The sequence below is a fragment of the Erpetoichthys calabaricus genome, chromosome 16 (assembly GCF_900747795.2).
Source record: "Erpetoichthys calabaricus chromosome 16, fErpCal1.3, whole genome shotgun sequence".
Lineage (NCBI taxonomy): Eukaryota > Metazoa > Chordata > Cladistia > Polypteriformes > Polypteridae > Erpetoichthys > Erpetoichthys calabaricus.
This window is the reverse complement of record NC_041409.2, coordinates 8,401,194-8,419,526: the sequence shown is the minus strand read 5'-3', so window position 1 is coordinate 8,419,526 and position 18,333 is coordinate 8,401,194. Positions and strand designations below refer to the sequence as shown.

The following is an 18,333-nucleotide window of genomic DNA, read 5'->3' as shown; positions in this document are numbered from 1 at the left end:
TGCATGGTGATTCTGCACTTTAAATAAAATTGATTGATTGTTTGATTCTCAATCCCACAGAAAACCAAATTAGTACAAGGTCCATGCATGACACAGCTGTAACTTTAACGATAGATTTGCTCTATTGATATCCATCTGTGAGTGCCGCTGGCTTTATATTTAACATTTCCAGTCCACAATCTTTTTGGTTAAGATTGCACTACTCCAAGTATTGTATCTATTGTACATCAGTTCCACTTCTGTAACAATCCTTCCAACCATCCATCCAAAGTAGACCAAGCAACAGACATACTCTTCCAGATGCCATATGTGACATCCAACAGCAAATGATTCATAAAGGAATCTTCATTTTACAATTTTAATATCCCACACACACAATTGTAACAATTTAACTGGTGAGACTGAAAAGCTTTGTTTGTTTAAAACAGCAAATCTGACATCAATTTATATTTAAACATGCATTTTCTGAAATCGCTTTTTTACATTTCATTTGAAGGTCACCTATCCCAGTTGCATAAGGAATTAGGTAGGGATTGATTGTGGACAAGATGCCATATAGAACTGTCAAAAGCATCAAAATATCGATAAGTATCAATCGAATCCTCATATTTCATGGTATCGACTTCACAGACTTCATGAACTCTTTAAGGGCGGATGTCGACTTTTGTCCAAGGGGTTGACGGTGATAATCAATTTCAAATACTGACAAAACCCGCTGTTACGTTTTTTAGTTAGAAGGAAAGTTAGCTTAATTGTTTTTGACCGAGATTCCCTGCACTTGCATGAGTAGAAAGGAGTAAGCAACAGCACAAATGGCATTGACGTCTGGCGAGAGATCAAGGTGAATGAATAAAGCGAGATATTCCGTGGATGACATTTTGTGTATTATCACTGAATTGGACTCTGACTCGTTGGACTCCGATTTTGATACAAGTGAGCGTAAACGAATGTGAGGTACCGGCATCAGCTGCTCAGTCCCATGTCGATCGTGGTGCTGGGTTCATGTAACTGACACATCAACGGCATCATTCACCTGAGAGGTCCGTCACTTACGATGACAAAAGGTGCCAACCAGATTGCAATGCACTGCAAATGCTGCCGCCCCACACGCAAAGACAGCCTGGCAGCAGGCCTGACGTGCATTCCTGGCAAACAGCACGCAGCGACAGACATTTTATGTTGATTTCTGTGTGAAACCATTGCTTTGTTTGCTTTTCTGAAAACTCTGTTTATTGGAAAAAAATATTTAGCCCTTAAAGAGTTAAGAATACACTTATGGTTTGCTCTAGAATTTGGCAATTGAGCCTCGTAGGCTACAAATGGGCATGGTGAGAGTTGCAGACATGCTGCCAACTACTCACAAGTCTTAATAAGAGTGCAACTTCAGCAGCATCAGGGCCTTCATCAGCACACTAAACTGACAAAGAGGACAGCCAGAGTACTGTGAGGAAAGGTTTAGGTTTTGCGATAAATGGGGATGGAAAACTGTAAGGTACATTGAAGCAAGTATGGCAGATTTGCTACCACACAATGCCAACTAAAAGGGTGTGGGAAACAGCCCGGACACAGACAGGTAGACATGATTTAAAGTCACCACACATGTTTATTTACACTACTTACAAGTCTTGAAACACGCACAAACCCCAGAGCCGCAGCACCAATCACCCTCAGTCCAGGCCCTCAAACCAATGCCTTTCTCTCCTTCAGGCCACCTCCTTGCCTCCTCCAAGACCTTGTCCTTTCTTCTCTTCTGATTCCAGCCCCCTTTTATAGCCACTCGGATGTGCTCCAGGTGCCTCCCGGCAATCTTCCACCGGCACTCCCCAGTGTGGCGGAAGTGCCAGCTGCATACCCAGAAGCACTCCGGGTGTCCCCGATACTCTTCCCCTCAGCACTTCTGGGTGTGGCGGAAGTGCTGAGGTCCAAGGCTCCTCAGGCATCAGGGCACCCCCTGGCGGTGACCGTGGGCCCCTACAGGTCTGTGCTTCAAAGCTCTATACCCGAAGTCCCGAAAGCAACCAGGGCGGTCGCCCCCTCATGGTCTGGAGGAGGCACAAGCCCTCCTCCGGTCCTCCTGGGCATTCCGGCTGGGTACCACCCCCAGCCGCGTGCCACAATTGGTAACACAACCAGTTTAGCCATACACTTGAAGGACAGAGACACGAGTCGTTACGAAGAGTTTGAGATGTAAACAGTAGCAGGCCTGTATTGAGTAAGGGTACAGTATATATTCAGTCTGTTCTGCCACCCAAAGGAAAAGGCAGATGTCAAAAGTCAATAAATCACAATGTTTAGCCCCAAAACACTAAACCAAAATTCTTAGTCAAGACACCAAAAACAGAAAACAAGTAAAGAAAAGCTGTACTGACAATCTTTGTAAATCAACTCTGCAAGGAAAACATGAAAAAAACTTAAATAAAGCAGCTGATCATATCACAGTCTTTCTTATTTTGTTTATTTTCTTAGCTCCACATTACTGTTTCCTGCTTTTGACTACAAACCTGGACAAACTAGGATTTTCTGGACAAATGAATGCGGACAATGAAGACAGCAAGTAATTATAACTACACTTAAAACTTAAAAGTATGCCCAGTTCAAGATAATCAATAAACAATAAAGTTCTCCCTTAATGGGAGCCCAAGAGAGTGGACGGTGGAGTTGGTACTGTTACTGCTTTATAGATCTAGTATCCTCAGTTTAAATCTTGCACCTGGTTGTTAGTAACATGCCAGTTAGGTAAACTGAAGATTGTGAGGTGTGATGTGTATCTACTGTAAGTGGGTACTGTAAATAAACCCCTTGGCTGCTTCATGCTTCCTGCCAAGACAGATTCCAGCCCACCCATCCATCAGTCCGTTTATCTTCCAAACCTATCCTGAGCTGGGTCAAAGGGCAGCTGACTTCTATCCCAGTAAGCAATGGGCACAAGGCAGAAACAATCGCTGAACAGGGCGCGGATACATTGAAGGGTGACCATACATACCACAGGGTCAATTTAGCATCCTACATTGGATTAAGCATTTCTGAGAATGTTGTAAGAATTTTGAAATACATTGTATAAATTATTGATCTTTTATTTTTATGGCTGAATAATTATTGAGGGCTTTTAAATCATTTTGTGTTATATTGCATCTGCATTCAAGTGCTTATAATTACCTTGTGATCATTAGATTTTTGCAGAGCTTCTCGATCCGTCTTGCATGCCTGATAAATGACCCTAATAACCCCTTCATGGACTAAAGACCACTTATACAGTGAAAATTCTCAGCTAAGATCCAACACAGATTTAATTGCTTAATTCTAAGTAAATGAAGGCCAGACAGTTGTGATGATTGCTGCATTACTGTGTCAATATTGTGAGGCCTGAAGGTGCTGACTTATTAAATGCACATAAAGCAATTAACAGTGTTAGTGAGGTTTGTATGATTATGTACCAGCTGGGGATTTCAATGACTTTAATAACATTTAAAAATATACCTCAATAATTCATTTCTCTGTCATCACTTCTGGGGAGACCACACTCATACCAAAAGTCAGATCTGCTAGAAATAACATTATCTATTAGCTCATACAAATATGTTTTCCTAGCCAACTTGACATTACAAAATATTTGTTAGTGTCATATACTGCCTTCAGAGGCATCTCTCTTTACTGCTTCAGTTCAATCGACTGACTGCAGGTTGTTTGTATCTGGCCTTGGATGGAGGAACCCAGCTTGGGAACCATAGTCCAAATGTTTTTTGTTGATGTCCTGAAAGTGGTTGCACAAGTCTACCCCAAGTAGAGAAGGAAATGCATGACACAATTGAACAGTCTGATGCTCTTTTTAAGGACCACGTATAGTCCATATCGATTTTGAGTTACAGATGGGCTACAGGACATGTGTTATAGCCTAGTCGGCCAAATGAGAAAGCAGTTTTGGGTGACCACTGTGGCGGACAGCTTTGCCCCTTACCCGGCCGGGACGCTTATGTGATGGAAGGGCCGGGGGAGAGGACATGTTCATGGCAATACCTCATCCGGAAAATGAGAGGGCAACCCCCCTGGATTGCATTGGGGTGCCTGGACAGTTCCGGAGCACTGGACTCCAGCACTTCCACCAGACCCGGGACTGCTGCAGGAAGAGGAGCACTTCTGGGTGCACTATAAAGTAGGCCGCCTCACTCCATTCGAGGAGGCAGAGTCAGGAGGTGGTGGACTAAGCTTGCATGGAGAGGAGTGGAGGAAGCAGAGAAGAAAAAGAGAGAGAGAGAGAAACAAACAAAGAAAAAGAGAAAGAAGGAGAGAGAGTGAAGAAGAAAGGGAAGGGACTGAGCATTGTTGATTGTTTATTGAGGACTGTGTTCTGACGTGGGGAGCTGGGGAACAGAGCTGCCCCACAAGGAAAATAAAAGGGTGTGCTTGGACTTGTGTCTTTGTGCATGTCTGTGTCCGGGTTCAGGGAGCAGTACAGCCCCCGTTATTTCCACACCACTGACTTTTTGTCTTTGGATATAAACCCGATAAGTGGAAGTAGATAAATCTAGACATGTGTAATACTGTAGGGTACATAAGAACATATGAAATTTGACAGACAAGAGGAGACCGCTCAGTCCATAAGGCTAATTTGTGTACCTAACAGCTAAGCTGTCCCAATATCTGTTCCTGATACTTCTTAAAGGCTGTCAAGGCTTCTAATTCATCATCTTCTATCAGTAGTTTCTCCCAGATACCCACAACTCTTTGAGTAAAGAAGTTCTTCCAAGTGTCAGTCTTAAACGTATTTCCCCTAATTTCCATTAAGTGAGAGATTTGAACACAATGAAAACATTAACTCTTGTAGACAGTCAATGGCTGAGATTGAGTCTAGTTCTGAGTACTTACTGTATTTCCTTATTCTTTTCATGTTATTATGCTTTATCCTTAATATTATAAGTAGCTGTGCTACCTGTCTAAACCGCATTGAAATCTAAATAATCAACGTAGACCTCAGCGTTAAACATTTGCAAAACAGTGTGTCCATCTGGTTGCTATGTCTCTGTTACACAGAGGTGGGTAGAGTAGCCAAAAATTGTACTCAAGTAAGAGTAGTGCTACTTCAAAATAATATTACTTGAGTAGAAGTAAAAAGTAGTCATCCAAAAAAATGACTCAAGTAAGAGTAAAAAAGTGTTTGGTGAAAGACTACTCAAGTACTGAGTAACTGATCATAATAAATGATTTATTTTTTTAGAAATGTTGTAATAAGACAGACAAAAATAGAAAATAATGTGCAAATTCTGCAATTTCCAAATAATAAAATTAAAAATGAGTACAAATAAATAACATCTAAAGATGCACAAATAACAAAGTTCCAAATCTGTTTTTCACAACAAAGCTTTTGAAGCCAATACCTACAGTAGGTAACATGTATGTTTGACGAGTGCAAACTACTTACAGTGACGAGATATACTGTACACTGCCCTCCAAATAGCACAGCGGATAGAAAATAACATCAGAACAAGGCAGCTTGTGCACATACAAGAAGCCTCACTTTACCTTGACTGTCTGTGTCTGTGCGTGTTTGGTTAAAACCTGCTTGTTCTTCACTCAGTGAAGTGATGGTTAAGCTTCAGCAGGAGTTGGCTCTCAAGGTTCTTGTAGTGAAGCTGTGACCGTTTAGCAGTGAACAGGAGCCCCGCATGACTAAAAGTACCTCTCACAGGCTGCAGACGCAGGAAGTTTGTGTGTGGTCATGTGACTGCATGGCTATGTCTGATTGGTGAAACAGAGTCATGTGATTATTGTCTGATTAGTGAAATAAGCATGCAATAGATCCACTGGTGGCTTCTCTCTGGCAAAAATATAATGTATCTAATGTGTAAATGGAGTCGAGTGTTGCCCAATGTAACGGAGTAAGAGTAGCGTTTCTTCTTCACAAATGTACTCAAGTAAAAGTAAAAAGTATAGTGCAATAAAACTACTCTTAGAAGTACATTTTTTTAAAAAGTTACTCAAGTAAATGTAACGGAGTAAATGTAACTCGTTACTACCCATCTCTGCTGTTACATACCATTTGGTACAGGATTTGTAAAATCAGAGCTATTGATTGTGATGCACCATTTATTGGATTGCACAGACGTAGCAACCAGACGAACACACAGTCTTTTTTAGGGTAGATGAATGTGAGGAATTTAAGGCAACAGAATTAAGTAGCCAGTTTGTTGAGTTATATGGTGCATATCACATTAAAAGCTCTGCACTTTAAGATATCATATGTCTATCTATAATTTTCTGCTGTGAGAAGTCACCTTTTCAAATAAATAGTGTTGCAGGTGGCTGGGGGGGGGCGACCCAGCCTGGACGCCCCGGAGGACCGGAAGAGGGCTTACGCCCTCCTCAGACCACGTGGGGGCGACTGCCCTGGTTTCTTTGGGGGCCACGGGTACAGAGCATGGAAGCTCATCCCTGTAGGGGCCCGTGGTCACCGCCAGGGGGCGCCTGGATGCCTGGAGAGCCCTGGACCTCAGTACTTCCGCCACACCAGGAAGTGCTGGGGGGAAGAAGAGCAGTGCTTCCGGGGATGCAGCTGGGACGTGTCGGTGGAAGATTGCCGGGAATCACCTGGAGCACATCCAGGTGATTATAAAAGGGGCCGCCTCCCTTCATTCAGTGCTTGAGTCGGGTGGAAGAAGGACGAAGCTGGAAGGCAGGGAGTGGAGGCGGCCTGAAGAGACAAGGCAAGAGAGTGAGGCCTGGACTTTGGGGGAGATTGGGATTGTGTGGCACTTAAGACTGTAAATAATAGTTGTAAAATAAACTTGTGGTGGTGATTTTCAATATGTCTGCATGTCTGTGTCCGGGGCTTAGTCCACAATAGTTTACTTTCTTATGAAACAGACTATTTCATGAACAGAAGAGCAGCTCAAGCACAACTGGTTGAGCACATTTCATGCTGGTTTTGAGAATTTTTATGCTTTATGTTTTACTTATTTTCTTAATTTTGTATTGTTTAGCTTGCGGTCTTCATTCTTTCAGGGCTTTAAATTGTGTGAAACATAATGACATAATGGGTACATGTCATGACGGGTATTATAAATTCACCAAATGCCTTGAATTCGAAGTTACAGGGTCTGGCAGGCCGTTTTCCCCTCTATAAAAATAGGTCTGCATAACCGTGACTATCAACTCTTTTGTTTTTTTGTGAAAAGCCAAACTAGCTTGTTAAAGTATTTTGTTCGTGTTAATATTATTTTTACATGTTTTGCCTCATCTCTCGTTTACTATGGGCAGTGAGGTCTTGTGGCTGTGGACACAGTGCACTGTTGGGAAATCTGAACATCACTGCCCTATGACTGCTGTGTGCAATGTGCATTATGGAGTATCCAACCTTAGTGAAGACTATAGTAGGAGTAACTCAAGGAGTACTCGAGCAAGTAAAAACAAACAAGAAAAAAACGTTCTTCAAAATAAGATTGCTGGGTTTGAATATCACTTTGTTCTGGCTTTGAGTTTGGTTTGTCCTTGTAAACTGGTGATGCTTTATACAAAGGATTATGGGCTATGAATAGCATTTCAGTATGACTTTGAGTTTGGTTTTGTCATCTTATTGTGGTGAAATATAAAAGACGTGTCAACCTCTGTGACTCTGTTAATGACCCTGACGACGTCTTATGCTTTGCACTTAAACGAAGATGCTTTTAAAATCTCTGCGGCTTGGTATATCACCTATTCAATAAGAGATTTGCATTGCCCTATACAAATTATCATTGTTTGTTTGTTTGTTTGTTTAGGACTAGGATTTTGCACATTGATTTGTCGTATTTTGGTACATTTAATTTGTGAATTACCATATCTTTTGTTTGGTCTGTTCACAGTGGAAATATATCATAATAGAATGGTTAACTAGTGATGAGCAAAATGATTTTGTAGCAATCCTCAGCTTTTCAATTCTCAATAAAATTGCAAGTAAATTTAAATTTGTGCCATCCACACTAGAAGAAAGGTGTTTAGTACCTGTCTTGATGTGTTTTCATATATTTTTGCATGCTGGCACCTGTCATTTAGTATTTCAATGAATATTTCTAGTACTTTTTAGAGTTTTTCTGCATTTTAGTGTGTCTTTCAGTGGAAACTATGCAGCCTGTCTCATTTGTAAAATAACTACTGCAATCCACTATGGTGATGTGAACAAGAGACATAAAATCAAATCATATTTTACTGGCAACAAGATATATGTGCAAAAAAGAAAGTGTATATGAGGTTTTACAACACAATAGTTCTTGTTTTCCATCCAGAAAAAAATGTAAAGCCCCCAAAAACCTTCATCAGTGACTTGTCTGGTTTTGCAATTGCTAATTTTAATGTTAGTTTCACAAGATACTTACTTGTTTCACTCATCACTATATGAAACCATTTGGACTGTGCAGAGTCAAAAGGTGAAGCAACTTTTAATCAGCAGCATGTTTTTGGCTATTAACATGTTTGTTTTCTGGTTCGTGCTAGTTTCACAGCTAGAACGCAGTTCAGTCTATATTTTCTTTATATTGTAACAACCTGTCAAGTAGAAGAATGAATTCACAAGTCCCACCTCTCGTACATAAAAGATACCAACCACGTAGTTCGACAGCTTTAGGTTTCACAGTCCTGACTGCTTTATCTTTACCATGGTCATCACCCCTCTGTATACAGTCATTCCTCACGATGAAGGTCTAATTGGCCTCAGACAGACATTCAACACACATCCACTCCATGATCCTCCCAAGAACACCATCATCAGACTGGCAGAACTGGCTCTTACTCTCCATGCCTTCTCTGTTGACAACAACTTTATCCAGAAGGTCAGTAGAGTGATAAAGCGTACTAGAATGGGACCTAGCTACACCAACGTCTTTGTTGGCTGGGCAGAAGAATGTTTCTTCTCGTCCTATCTAGTGTCTGTATCGGACCTATATAAAAGATACATCAATGATTCTATTGGTGCCACCTCTTGCTCCAAAAATCAGTTACAGGAATTCATTAATAATTTTATTAGTTTCAATCCATCTCTCAAGTTTTGGATAAGCAGTTCTACCACAACTCTGCCATTTTTTAGGTATTCATCTTTCATTCCAGGATTTAAAACTTCTGCCTGTTACAAGCCAACTGACTCATACAGTTAGCTTCTCTACAGCTCCTTCTATCCCTGGTATACTAAAAACTCTCCACCTGTTTCACAGTTCCATAGACTTTGCTGTCTCGGACTTCTGTAATGTAGCACTCCAAATGAGGAGTTCTTCACTGATAGAGGATACCTTTCTCATATTGTTGACAGGGCCATCAATCATGATGGAACAGACCTTGTTACATTCACTCTCAGAGAAATGCCAATAATGAAACCCATGTGTCGCTGGTCCTCCAATTCCTAACACAGGAGCCTTTCTTTTCTAAGCCTCCCTTGATCTTGATCACCTAACATATACAAATGTATCCTCCACAGCTCATGCAGGAGAGCAACATTCCTCACCAGGCACTTTGAGCTGCAATAGGGACTTGCTGTGTCTTTAGCAATAATAACACCAACAACACTTTCTTATCTGTTCCTTCTGGTAAATTCAACAGTAAACAGAAGGAGTCTTGCCAGTCTGAAAATCTCATTTACTGCATTTCTTGTAGGGTGTGTTCAGCCATCTACATAGATGAAACAGAGAGACAGCTAACAAATCATTTAATGAAAGACATTTGAGCCATCAACATTAAACACCTTATACAGCCCACTGTAGAAGACTTTGTTTGATCGCAGCCACAATGGTATCTCTGGCTGTGTTCTTTCACTTGGCTTCAAACACACTTTTCAAAGATAAATGGAAATTCTCAGCCTGGGATCTCATATTTACTCAAATCTTAATGACTAAGTTTTTCATTTCTCTCTTCATCTTCTCTAATAGCTGCTTTTCTCAGCCCTGGTTTTGTGTCACCACCTAACCCAGCCACAGGGGTTGCACAAACCAGTGTGTTTCTTCGTACTGGTCCTAAGCCCGAATAAATAGGGAGGGTTACGTCAGGAAGGGCATCCCGTGTAAAATTTTGCCAAACCAATATGCGGACAACAATACAAATTTCCATAGCGGATCGGTCGAGCCCCGGGTTAACAACGACCGCCACCGGTACTGTTAGCCAACAGGGTGCTGGCAGAAATTGGGCTACTGTTGGCCGAAGAAGAAGAGGAGGGAGACGTGTCCGGAGGCAGGAGGAAGGTAAAGAGAGTGGAACTGGGGGTAGAAACTTTGAATATTGGCAGTATGACTGGTAAGGGAAGAGAGTTAGCTGATATGATGGAGAGAAGGAAGATTGATATATTAAGATTTGCACTGGGTGTGACGAGGATGGATAGGATTAGAAATGAGGACATTAGAGGGTCAGCTCAAGTTGGACGGTTGGGAGACAAAGTCAGAGATGCAAGATTGTGTTCGTTTGGACATGTGCAGAGGAGAGATGCTGGGTATATTGGGAGAAGGATGCTAAGGATAGAGCTGCCAGGGAAGAGGAAAAGAGGAAGGACTAAGCAAAGGTTTATGGATGTGGTGAGGGAGGACATGCAGGTGATGGGTGTAACAGAACAAGATGCAGAGGACAGAAAGATATGGAAGAAGATGATCCGCTGTGGCAACCCCTAACGGGAGTAGCCAAAAGAAGAAGAAGAGGTTTTGTTTCACCACCTACAGTATATATGGTACCTGCTCTCCTTTTCTGATAGATAGATAGATAGATAGATAGATAGATAGATAGATAGATAGATAGATAGATAGATAGATAGATAGATAGATAGATAGATAGATAGATAGATAGATAGATAGATAGATAGATAGATAGATAGATAGATAGATAGATAGATAGATAGATAGATAGATAGATAGATAGATAGATAGATACTTTATTAATCCCAAAGGGAAATTCACAGTTGCACACCTGATGAAGGCTATGCAGTCACAATATTGTGTAATTAACTATTTTTCCTTATCAGTGTGGAAATAATCCTTTGAATACAACAGTGCTTAATAAAATTCAATCAAATTATTAAAGTCTTATGGACAACGAAAAAGAAGCCTTCAAGAGGAAAAAAACTGTCAAATTTACTAAAAATGCAAATAACAAACAATTTATTGCAATTTTTTGTCAGAGCTTTAGCCACCTCTGTTTTAAAGAAGAAATAATTTAAAAATGGTGGAAGCAAACATAGAAGGAACCAGCACTCACAGTACAAGGCCCATTCACATATAAAAAATTTTTAAAGGACAAGGAGAAACGTTTCCAACAATAATTCCTGTAGTAGTTTAACACAGTACTCTTCACACAGTCACTCATTAACTTGTATAAACAAACCTCTTTATCATTCAGTTTATATGCATAATTCTCATTTTGCAGCTTTTCCACTTCTTTCCCCAATGGTGACATTGCAACATAAGAAAATACATGCAAAAACATTTTGATCGAAACAGGCTACTCAGGCCAGCCCAGGCCGTCAATCCAAAAAAGTTGAGCTGAGATTTTAAAGTCCTAAAATGTTCTACATTGCTTTGCAATTTATTCCATGTATCTGTTGCTCTCTGTGTGAAAACAAAACAATTCAAATACAAAATAGCTCTTTACTAAGAGTATCCAAACTTACAAAATCTTGACAATTAAGGCAATAATGAATTTGAAGGATGGTGATGGTCATGACGGACCCTTTCCATTCTCATAATTTTGTAATTTCAGACTGTTAGACTTGCTGACAAAAGAAGGGGTATGATGTCAAGTAGGGATACTCAGACCTCTACGCATGTATTGACACTCAAAGTGCTTTCTCCAAAGAAACGTTTTCTTTTCTAGCTAAGAAGAACAACTGTGAACTGAAAGGACCAAATCTGGCCATTCAATTTTTGGATTACAGAGAAACAAATAAGAAGCAGGGCATCTGACAGGGGTGATGCGTCCACAACAAACATATCCAACAAAGAGGTATTTCAGCTCCAAAAGTGCAAAACCTCAAGTAGTATCAGTGACTTCAGTTAAATTTTTTTTCATATCCACAACCCAAATCGAAATCTTTAAAGAATAAATATAGCATTACCTCTTTTAAGCAGCCCATGAAATTGTTGCTGACCGGGGAACCTGGTAAGTCGGCTGTACTTGGACTCCCACCAACATAAAAGAAGTCATCCGATCCCAGCATGGTGTAGTCCTCTTGCGTGTAACCAGTCGTTGTCCGGATGCCATCCACCGAGATTGTAACCTGTTCAAAGAGAACAATGAAAAACAATGCCCAAACTTGACCTTCAAATACTCAATTTGTTGATATCCCTAGGAAGTTTCTTCTATGGTTATTAACTTTTTTTTTTTTCTTGTCTAGTTTTTCTTCTTCTTTTTTTTTTTTTTTTGCTTCTGCATATTTGTTTAGAAAACTCTTAAAATAACTGCATTCCATTTTCCATCAAGAAAGATTCTTTTTTTATTTCGTTTTTAACTGATGGGAGTGAAAGGGAACCACTGCCACGTAAAGAAAATAATTTAGTCATAAATGTATTTTCTTTATCTATGTCAGGCAAGAAAATGGAAGAGTTATAATAATTTAACAATATTTGTAATTATTGCTTTTTATGTTTACTGGGAGGGGAGATGGGAAGGTTAGTAAAATCCACAATCTCGTGTTTATGCTGTTAAAACCAATTAGTATTAACACTAAAACGCATGCACCAATGGGGGATTATTTCCATCCAATGTAGTAATATTACATGCCATGGTTTCTATAAAGCTCAACCATGGAAGAAAGAAATAATGCTAATGGCACTGTAAGCAAGATTATCTCAAAAAAAGCAAAAAAAAAAAACTAACAAAAATTAGTAAAGCATGCATGTGCCACACATGAAGATACTCAGGCAGAAACAAAATGAATGGGAGAGGTTTAGAAAGTACACAACAGTGCCTTCACTCACGTGCAAAAAAAAAATGGGGGTGATGGAAGGGGTTGTTGGGTGATGGCTTGTGATCAGAGGTTAAGCAAGTTAAAGTGTTAGTGGGTACAGGTTAGGCTGACAAGGGGACGGATGGAGACAGGTGTAGGAGAAGCAATAATGTCTAGGCATGCCATGCACAGAGAGAGTACTGAAAACAACTGACAGAGCTCCCGCGAAGATAATAAAGGCAAGCTCCTGCCAGTTCGCCTACAGTTGTCGCCAAAGAGAAAACAAAAAGAGAAAAAAGAAAGAAAGAAAATGCGGAGGCTTTGGTAATAAGCTATGCCCTATTATGATCTGAGCTGTCCTCACTGAAGAGTAGAAGAAACGTAAAGAAAGGAGAAGAAGTAAAAAAAATTGAGAGAGTTGAAAAGGCATGGTTAGAAACAAGAGGAGGAGGAGGAGGAGGGAAAACAAAAAGTGAAGAAAGCCAAGAAATACCAACCCCATTTCCTCTTTTTTTTTTTTTTTTTCCTTGGGTAATGGTGTCTACCATGAAACAAAAAAAAAATAAAAGGAGGGAAGGGAAGGGAAACACACGGCAAACCCAAAAAAAGACAATAAGAATGATATCTACCAGACAATGTAGTTTGTTTACCATAGCGTGTCCAATGCCTGATTGCTTTGCGGAAAAGGGGGAAGAGAGGAAATTAAAAAATTGTGAACAAAACGATTGTTAATTAAAAAAAAAAAACAATGATGAATAATCAGGGTGTTAGTACATTAGTTGGTTAGGTATCGGTTAGTAAAAAAAATGATACATTCCATGAATGATTAGTGTTAGTTACTTAAGGCATGTCAATTAACAGAGAGAAACGGAGAGACAGAAAGAGAGAGAAGATAATGCAATTGTATATCTACAACAGAAGAAGAACCCCACTTGAGAGCTTTATTTACGGCCTTTTTTTTTCTTCTTTTTTAAAAATATATATATATCATTCTTTCAAATACCCCAAATCTTTTTAGATTTAAACAGCCAGTTTCACAAGACAGAGAAACTACACAAATATACTGATTCCAGAAAAAGGTTAACAAATTGTCTAACAGTCTATGCTATTCTAACATCAAGCAAAACCAAGATCACTGCTCCAAGTATTCCAGTTACTTTCCTTTGCTTTCGACTACCTTTTCATATTTTATAGCTCAGTAGGTCTCATGGATGCTATTTATAATAATCCACATGGCTTAGGGAACAATCATATTTAAGAAATGAAAAGCCATCCAATCCTAGCCAGGCCAACATGTACTCACTGTGGTCCCAGTTATAATATTGCATCCTGGGGTCTAACCAGGACCTCAACAGTTCATTTTCGTATGGATCAGGCATTTCACGTAATGTTTTTTCTCATATTGACTTTCAACAAAAATCTCATCTTAAGTGCATATGGGAAGAAGCTATTTTTCCTTGTTTTTAATTATTGAAATATCCATGGCTTTGTACAGTGATTTAAGCATTTTATGTATTAAGAATTTTTTTATAATTTGTAGAGACAAGTTTGGGTTTTCCTAACTTGATTTTGAGCATTGTTTTTATGTCTGGCCCTAGCGTTTGTGCGAACACAGTTTCTAGCACAAAGTATCGAAAACGTGGAAAAACAAGCTTGTAGCCATTTTTATAAAGTATCTTGGCAATACTACTATTACTTGCCAAAAATATTTTGAAATCTGGAAAAGGGATTTCTACACAATAAAATGAGTACGTGAGACAGAAATCCTCAACATTTCACACAACATTTCTTCATAATCAGCGGCATACAACATTGCAGCAACATCTAAAATGGTTTGTAAGAATGGACTGCATAATCAACACAAATTCAAACAAATAAAAGACTACACCAAATGTAGGTGATTATAAAATAAACTTTGTCAGAAATTAGTCTTTTTTAATTACAAGAAGTCTGCTCTGTGAACGTGTTTGCAGGAAATGTTTAAGTATGAATACACTGTCTGCATGTCTATCCAAACAATAGTCCGAACGGCCAAAAACAGGACTATAAAACAGTAAAATCTCAAATGGGCAAAACAAAACGGAAGACATTAACATTGTGAAAGCGATCTAAGATCTCAAAATTGGTTAAAAATGCTGTGAGAAATTGTTTAAAGAACAATATAACCTTTCTTGTCTCAAAGCGAAAAATAACTATTTGATAGAAAATGTCACTGAGCATTAGTGTTGCTCCAAGTGACCCCTGGTTAAATACAACCACAGATATATTCCTTCCATTAGTATGAAAAATGTGAATAGCATGCATGAATTAGGGTAAAATAATAATAAGCCATTTTGAGAATAAGAGCATCTCTTGTCAAGATTATTCTCAGGACTGGAAATACAAACTTTCAGAAAACGTGTAGTTCGATCATTTTTAAACAATATGGATGTACATACAACTCTTCAGATCAGTGTAGTGAGGTGCTTCAAACATACGTAACTTTCCTGAGAGATGATATGGTTAAGATGCTCATCAAGATATTATTCTGCTAGCATTTTCATCTATTTTTCTATTGACAGACTGACTCCATCCTAGTTTTACTTGAATAACTTGAGTTATGAGCGCATTACATTTATTTTACCCTTCTTGAAGTTAAATGAGTGACTCAAAGATAGTTCCAAAATTTGACTCATATGTACCAATCACAGAGTTATGAGAAATATCACTATTCTTCAGCCCCACAGAGTCAACTTTGGAGGTAGCAGTTGAGTTTTTCACTGACACTGAAGATGCTAGCATAACTACATTTTAAGTTTTAGATATAAAAGACTTGAATTCTTCAAGCCAATGTAAAAAATATTATTTTATGCACAAGCTTAAAGATTTGAGGCTCATGAAATCGCACTACACGATTAGAGAAATTCACAAATTCCAGAGCAGAAGAACTCAGAGCTAGGAATACAGCTTGTGAAGAGTTTGACATCTTTCATCCCAGAAGCAATGACCTGAACTTCACACGCTACAACCAAAGTATTGTAAGTCATGTGATTAGTTTAATCCTTCAAATACTTTACAAATGACTCTATGGCTGAAGCATGGAAGCATGGTCTTCTGCCTAAAATACTCACCAGATACAGCCAGCTTGGCCATAGACAGAGAATGGTAGGAATGTTGAGGTGTAATAGTCTGAGGAGGAAGTTTCTACACAAAACTCTTTTACTTAGTCGTAGTCATATACCAAGCAAAATGGTGTAAATATGAAAACAAAAACGCAAATACTGGGATATGAACAGAAGGAAACACCAAGTCTGAGCCACGACAAGCTGAATACAACTTGCCTTAAAATTCACTAAATTGTTTCAAAACCCTGTAGATGTACACAAGCAACGTAACAATGAAAGAAAGACACTGCTTGCTTGAAAAGGGTGTGGCTGACAGAAAGATAGAATAGAAATGCTCTCTGAAAATGGCACATGATAATGCACCACTTGCTTTTTTCCATACTGTTTTCTGCAGCATCTAACTTTAAAAAAACTTTTGTAGTATTTTTAATTTCATAAATAAGTAATTTGTAAAGAAGCACCGACACAAGTTTGAATATCGGATTAGCTCATAATCATTTCTTGAAGCGATTTTGTTAGCACATGGTTTACTTAATCAGTGTAAATTGAATGTTGTGTAGCAGAAATCAGCATCATTGACCTGCTGTGTTCCTTGGTTTTCATTCAAATATAATTCACACAATGTACCTATTTAAGAATATCTTTGTAATAATCAAGGTCGAAGTTGCATGGTGAGATGACTGGAAACACATACGAACATGCTAAAGTGAAGCTGAGGAGAAAAGTGAATTATAGCAGGTTATGAACATATGTTCACTCTTGTTATCCTCATAAGTTGTGAGGATTGTTAAGTTAATGTTTGAAAGTCAGAAATATTAAAAACACAGTATATGTCCCAACCGTAAAAGACACAATTTACTGATTTCCATTACAACACAAAATCAACTAAAATCTCGTTTTGATACCAGGGTCCCTATCATTTGTTATGGAGCCCTCTAATCAGTGCCTAAAGTGGAGACAAATAAGTGGCAGTACTCCTAGATCTGAGAGTGAGGGGAGGGCTCCCGCTTCGAGTATCAAGCACAGAGGTATATTTGCATTGGAATGGAGAGCAGAGATTCCTGCCTTGGAGTTATTTTCAAATGCAAACAAATCTCTCTATTATAAAAGGAAATCCTGGGATGAGACTTTTTCAAAGAAATAATTTCAAGTCCCATGAGACGAGACTTTTGCTAGGAGATTTTTTCAAGTCCCACACTCCTCTCAACCATATTCAACCACGCTCACGGTCCGATCACCTCTCATTCGTGTGAATGCTTTTGTCAAACACAGTTCCTGCGCTGTCACCTCTAATTCGTGTGAATGCTTTTGTCAGACACACTTCCTGACCTCTCAGCTCTAAATTTTTACGTTTTCCTCATTTTAAGTCATTTCTGAAAAGTCCTCTGTTTCATCCTTTAAAGAAGCATTTCTGGACAGTATTGTTATAAATATGATCTATTCATTTTATTCATAATAGTCCATTTGTAGACAATAATTCTATATATCGTTTATGACACATCAACGACTAAGCGAAGAAGAAAAGGCAGCATGTCGAAAAGAGGCCCAAAAGCGCTGGAGAGAAAAGAATTAAAAAAAGAAATTAAAAAAAGAACAATATTAATCTAAGTGCAAATTCAGAAAATAAGGAAAGTTATAATCAGCCTGGACGAAGTGGAATTGAAAACCTAACAGGTCCAAGCGGGGACCAAAAGACAAAGGTAAAATTCGAAAGGCACGAAAAACTGATAGTAAAGATTGCATTAGCGCTAACAAACGGAAATTATTACTCAGTGAAATACTGTAATGGAACAATGAAAAGAGATCGAATATATGGACTTAGTTTATATGACAAAAGTATGTAGATATTGTTCGGCTTTAAAGTTTAAGTCGGAAACTTGTAGATCGTCTAATTTGTGTTGCCATCAGAAAAAAGTAGTGTTTCTTCCCAATGAAGAGACGTATCCACGAGAATTAAAAGATTTGTTGTTTGGCGTATGTTTTTACTGAAGTGTTACAGTAAAATTGTAAGTTTAAAAAGTATTTGCGTGTTAATTTCAAAGCCAAAGAGAACAAAAATTTATAACTCAACGAATACCTCTAACGCAACATGAAACATGATATTCTTTCAATTCATTACGTTTTACTATTTTTTACTATGGTTAATTACTCAATGTAATGTAAAAAGTCAGTTTATTTATTAGAGAGAAAGAAACGATATTCACTTACGGGCAGTTATACGTTGCACTGTTACAATGTAAGTCCAAACATGGAATCAAAATTCAATGCGATACTGACGAAAAGTTAATTCCAAATATTATTTTTACTGAAGTGTTACAGTAAAAGTGTAAGTTTAAAAAGTATTTACGT

At 38.7% G+C, this 18,333-nt stretch overlaps 1 protein-coding gene across 14 annotated transcripts in view; it reads right to left on the bottom strand.

Annotated features, from left to right (window-relative positions):
- nrxn3a (neurexin 3a) overlaps positions 1-18,333 on the bottom strand; it is a 1,637,233-nt gene that overhangs the window by 1,259,916 nt on the left and 358,984 nt on the right. For 9 of the 14 annotated variants that reach the window (XR_007933698.1, XR_007933699.1, XM_051920149.1 and 6 more), the window contains exons 6-7: positions 13,531-13,554; positions 12,050-12,211 (exon numbers count right to left, since the gene is read on the bottom strand). Coding sequence is in view for 12 of the 14 variants with exons in the window: in XM_051920149.1 (XP_051776109.1) it covers positions 12,050-12,211; positions 13,531-13,554 (186 nt within the window). In the remaining 2 variants the exon portion in view is untranslated. The remainder of the gene's footprint in view (positions 1-12,049; positions 12,212-13,530; positions 13,555-18,333) is intronic. The other 5 variants (XM_051920152.1, XM_051920150.1, XM_051920142.1 and 2 more) reach the window with 1 other exon arrangement.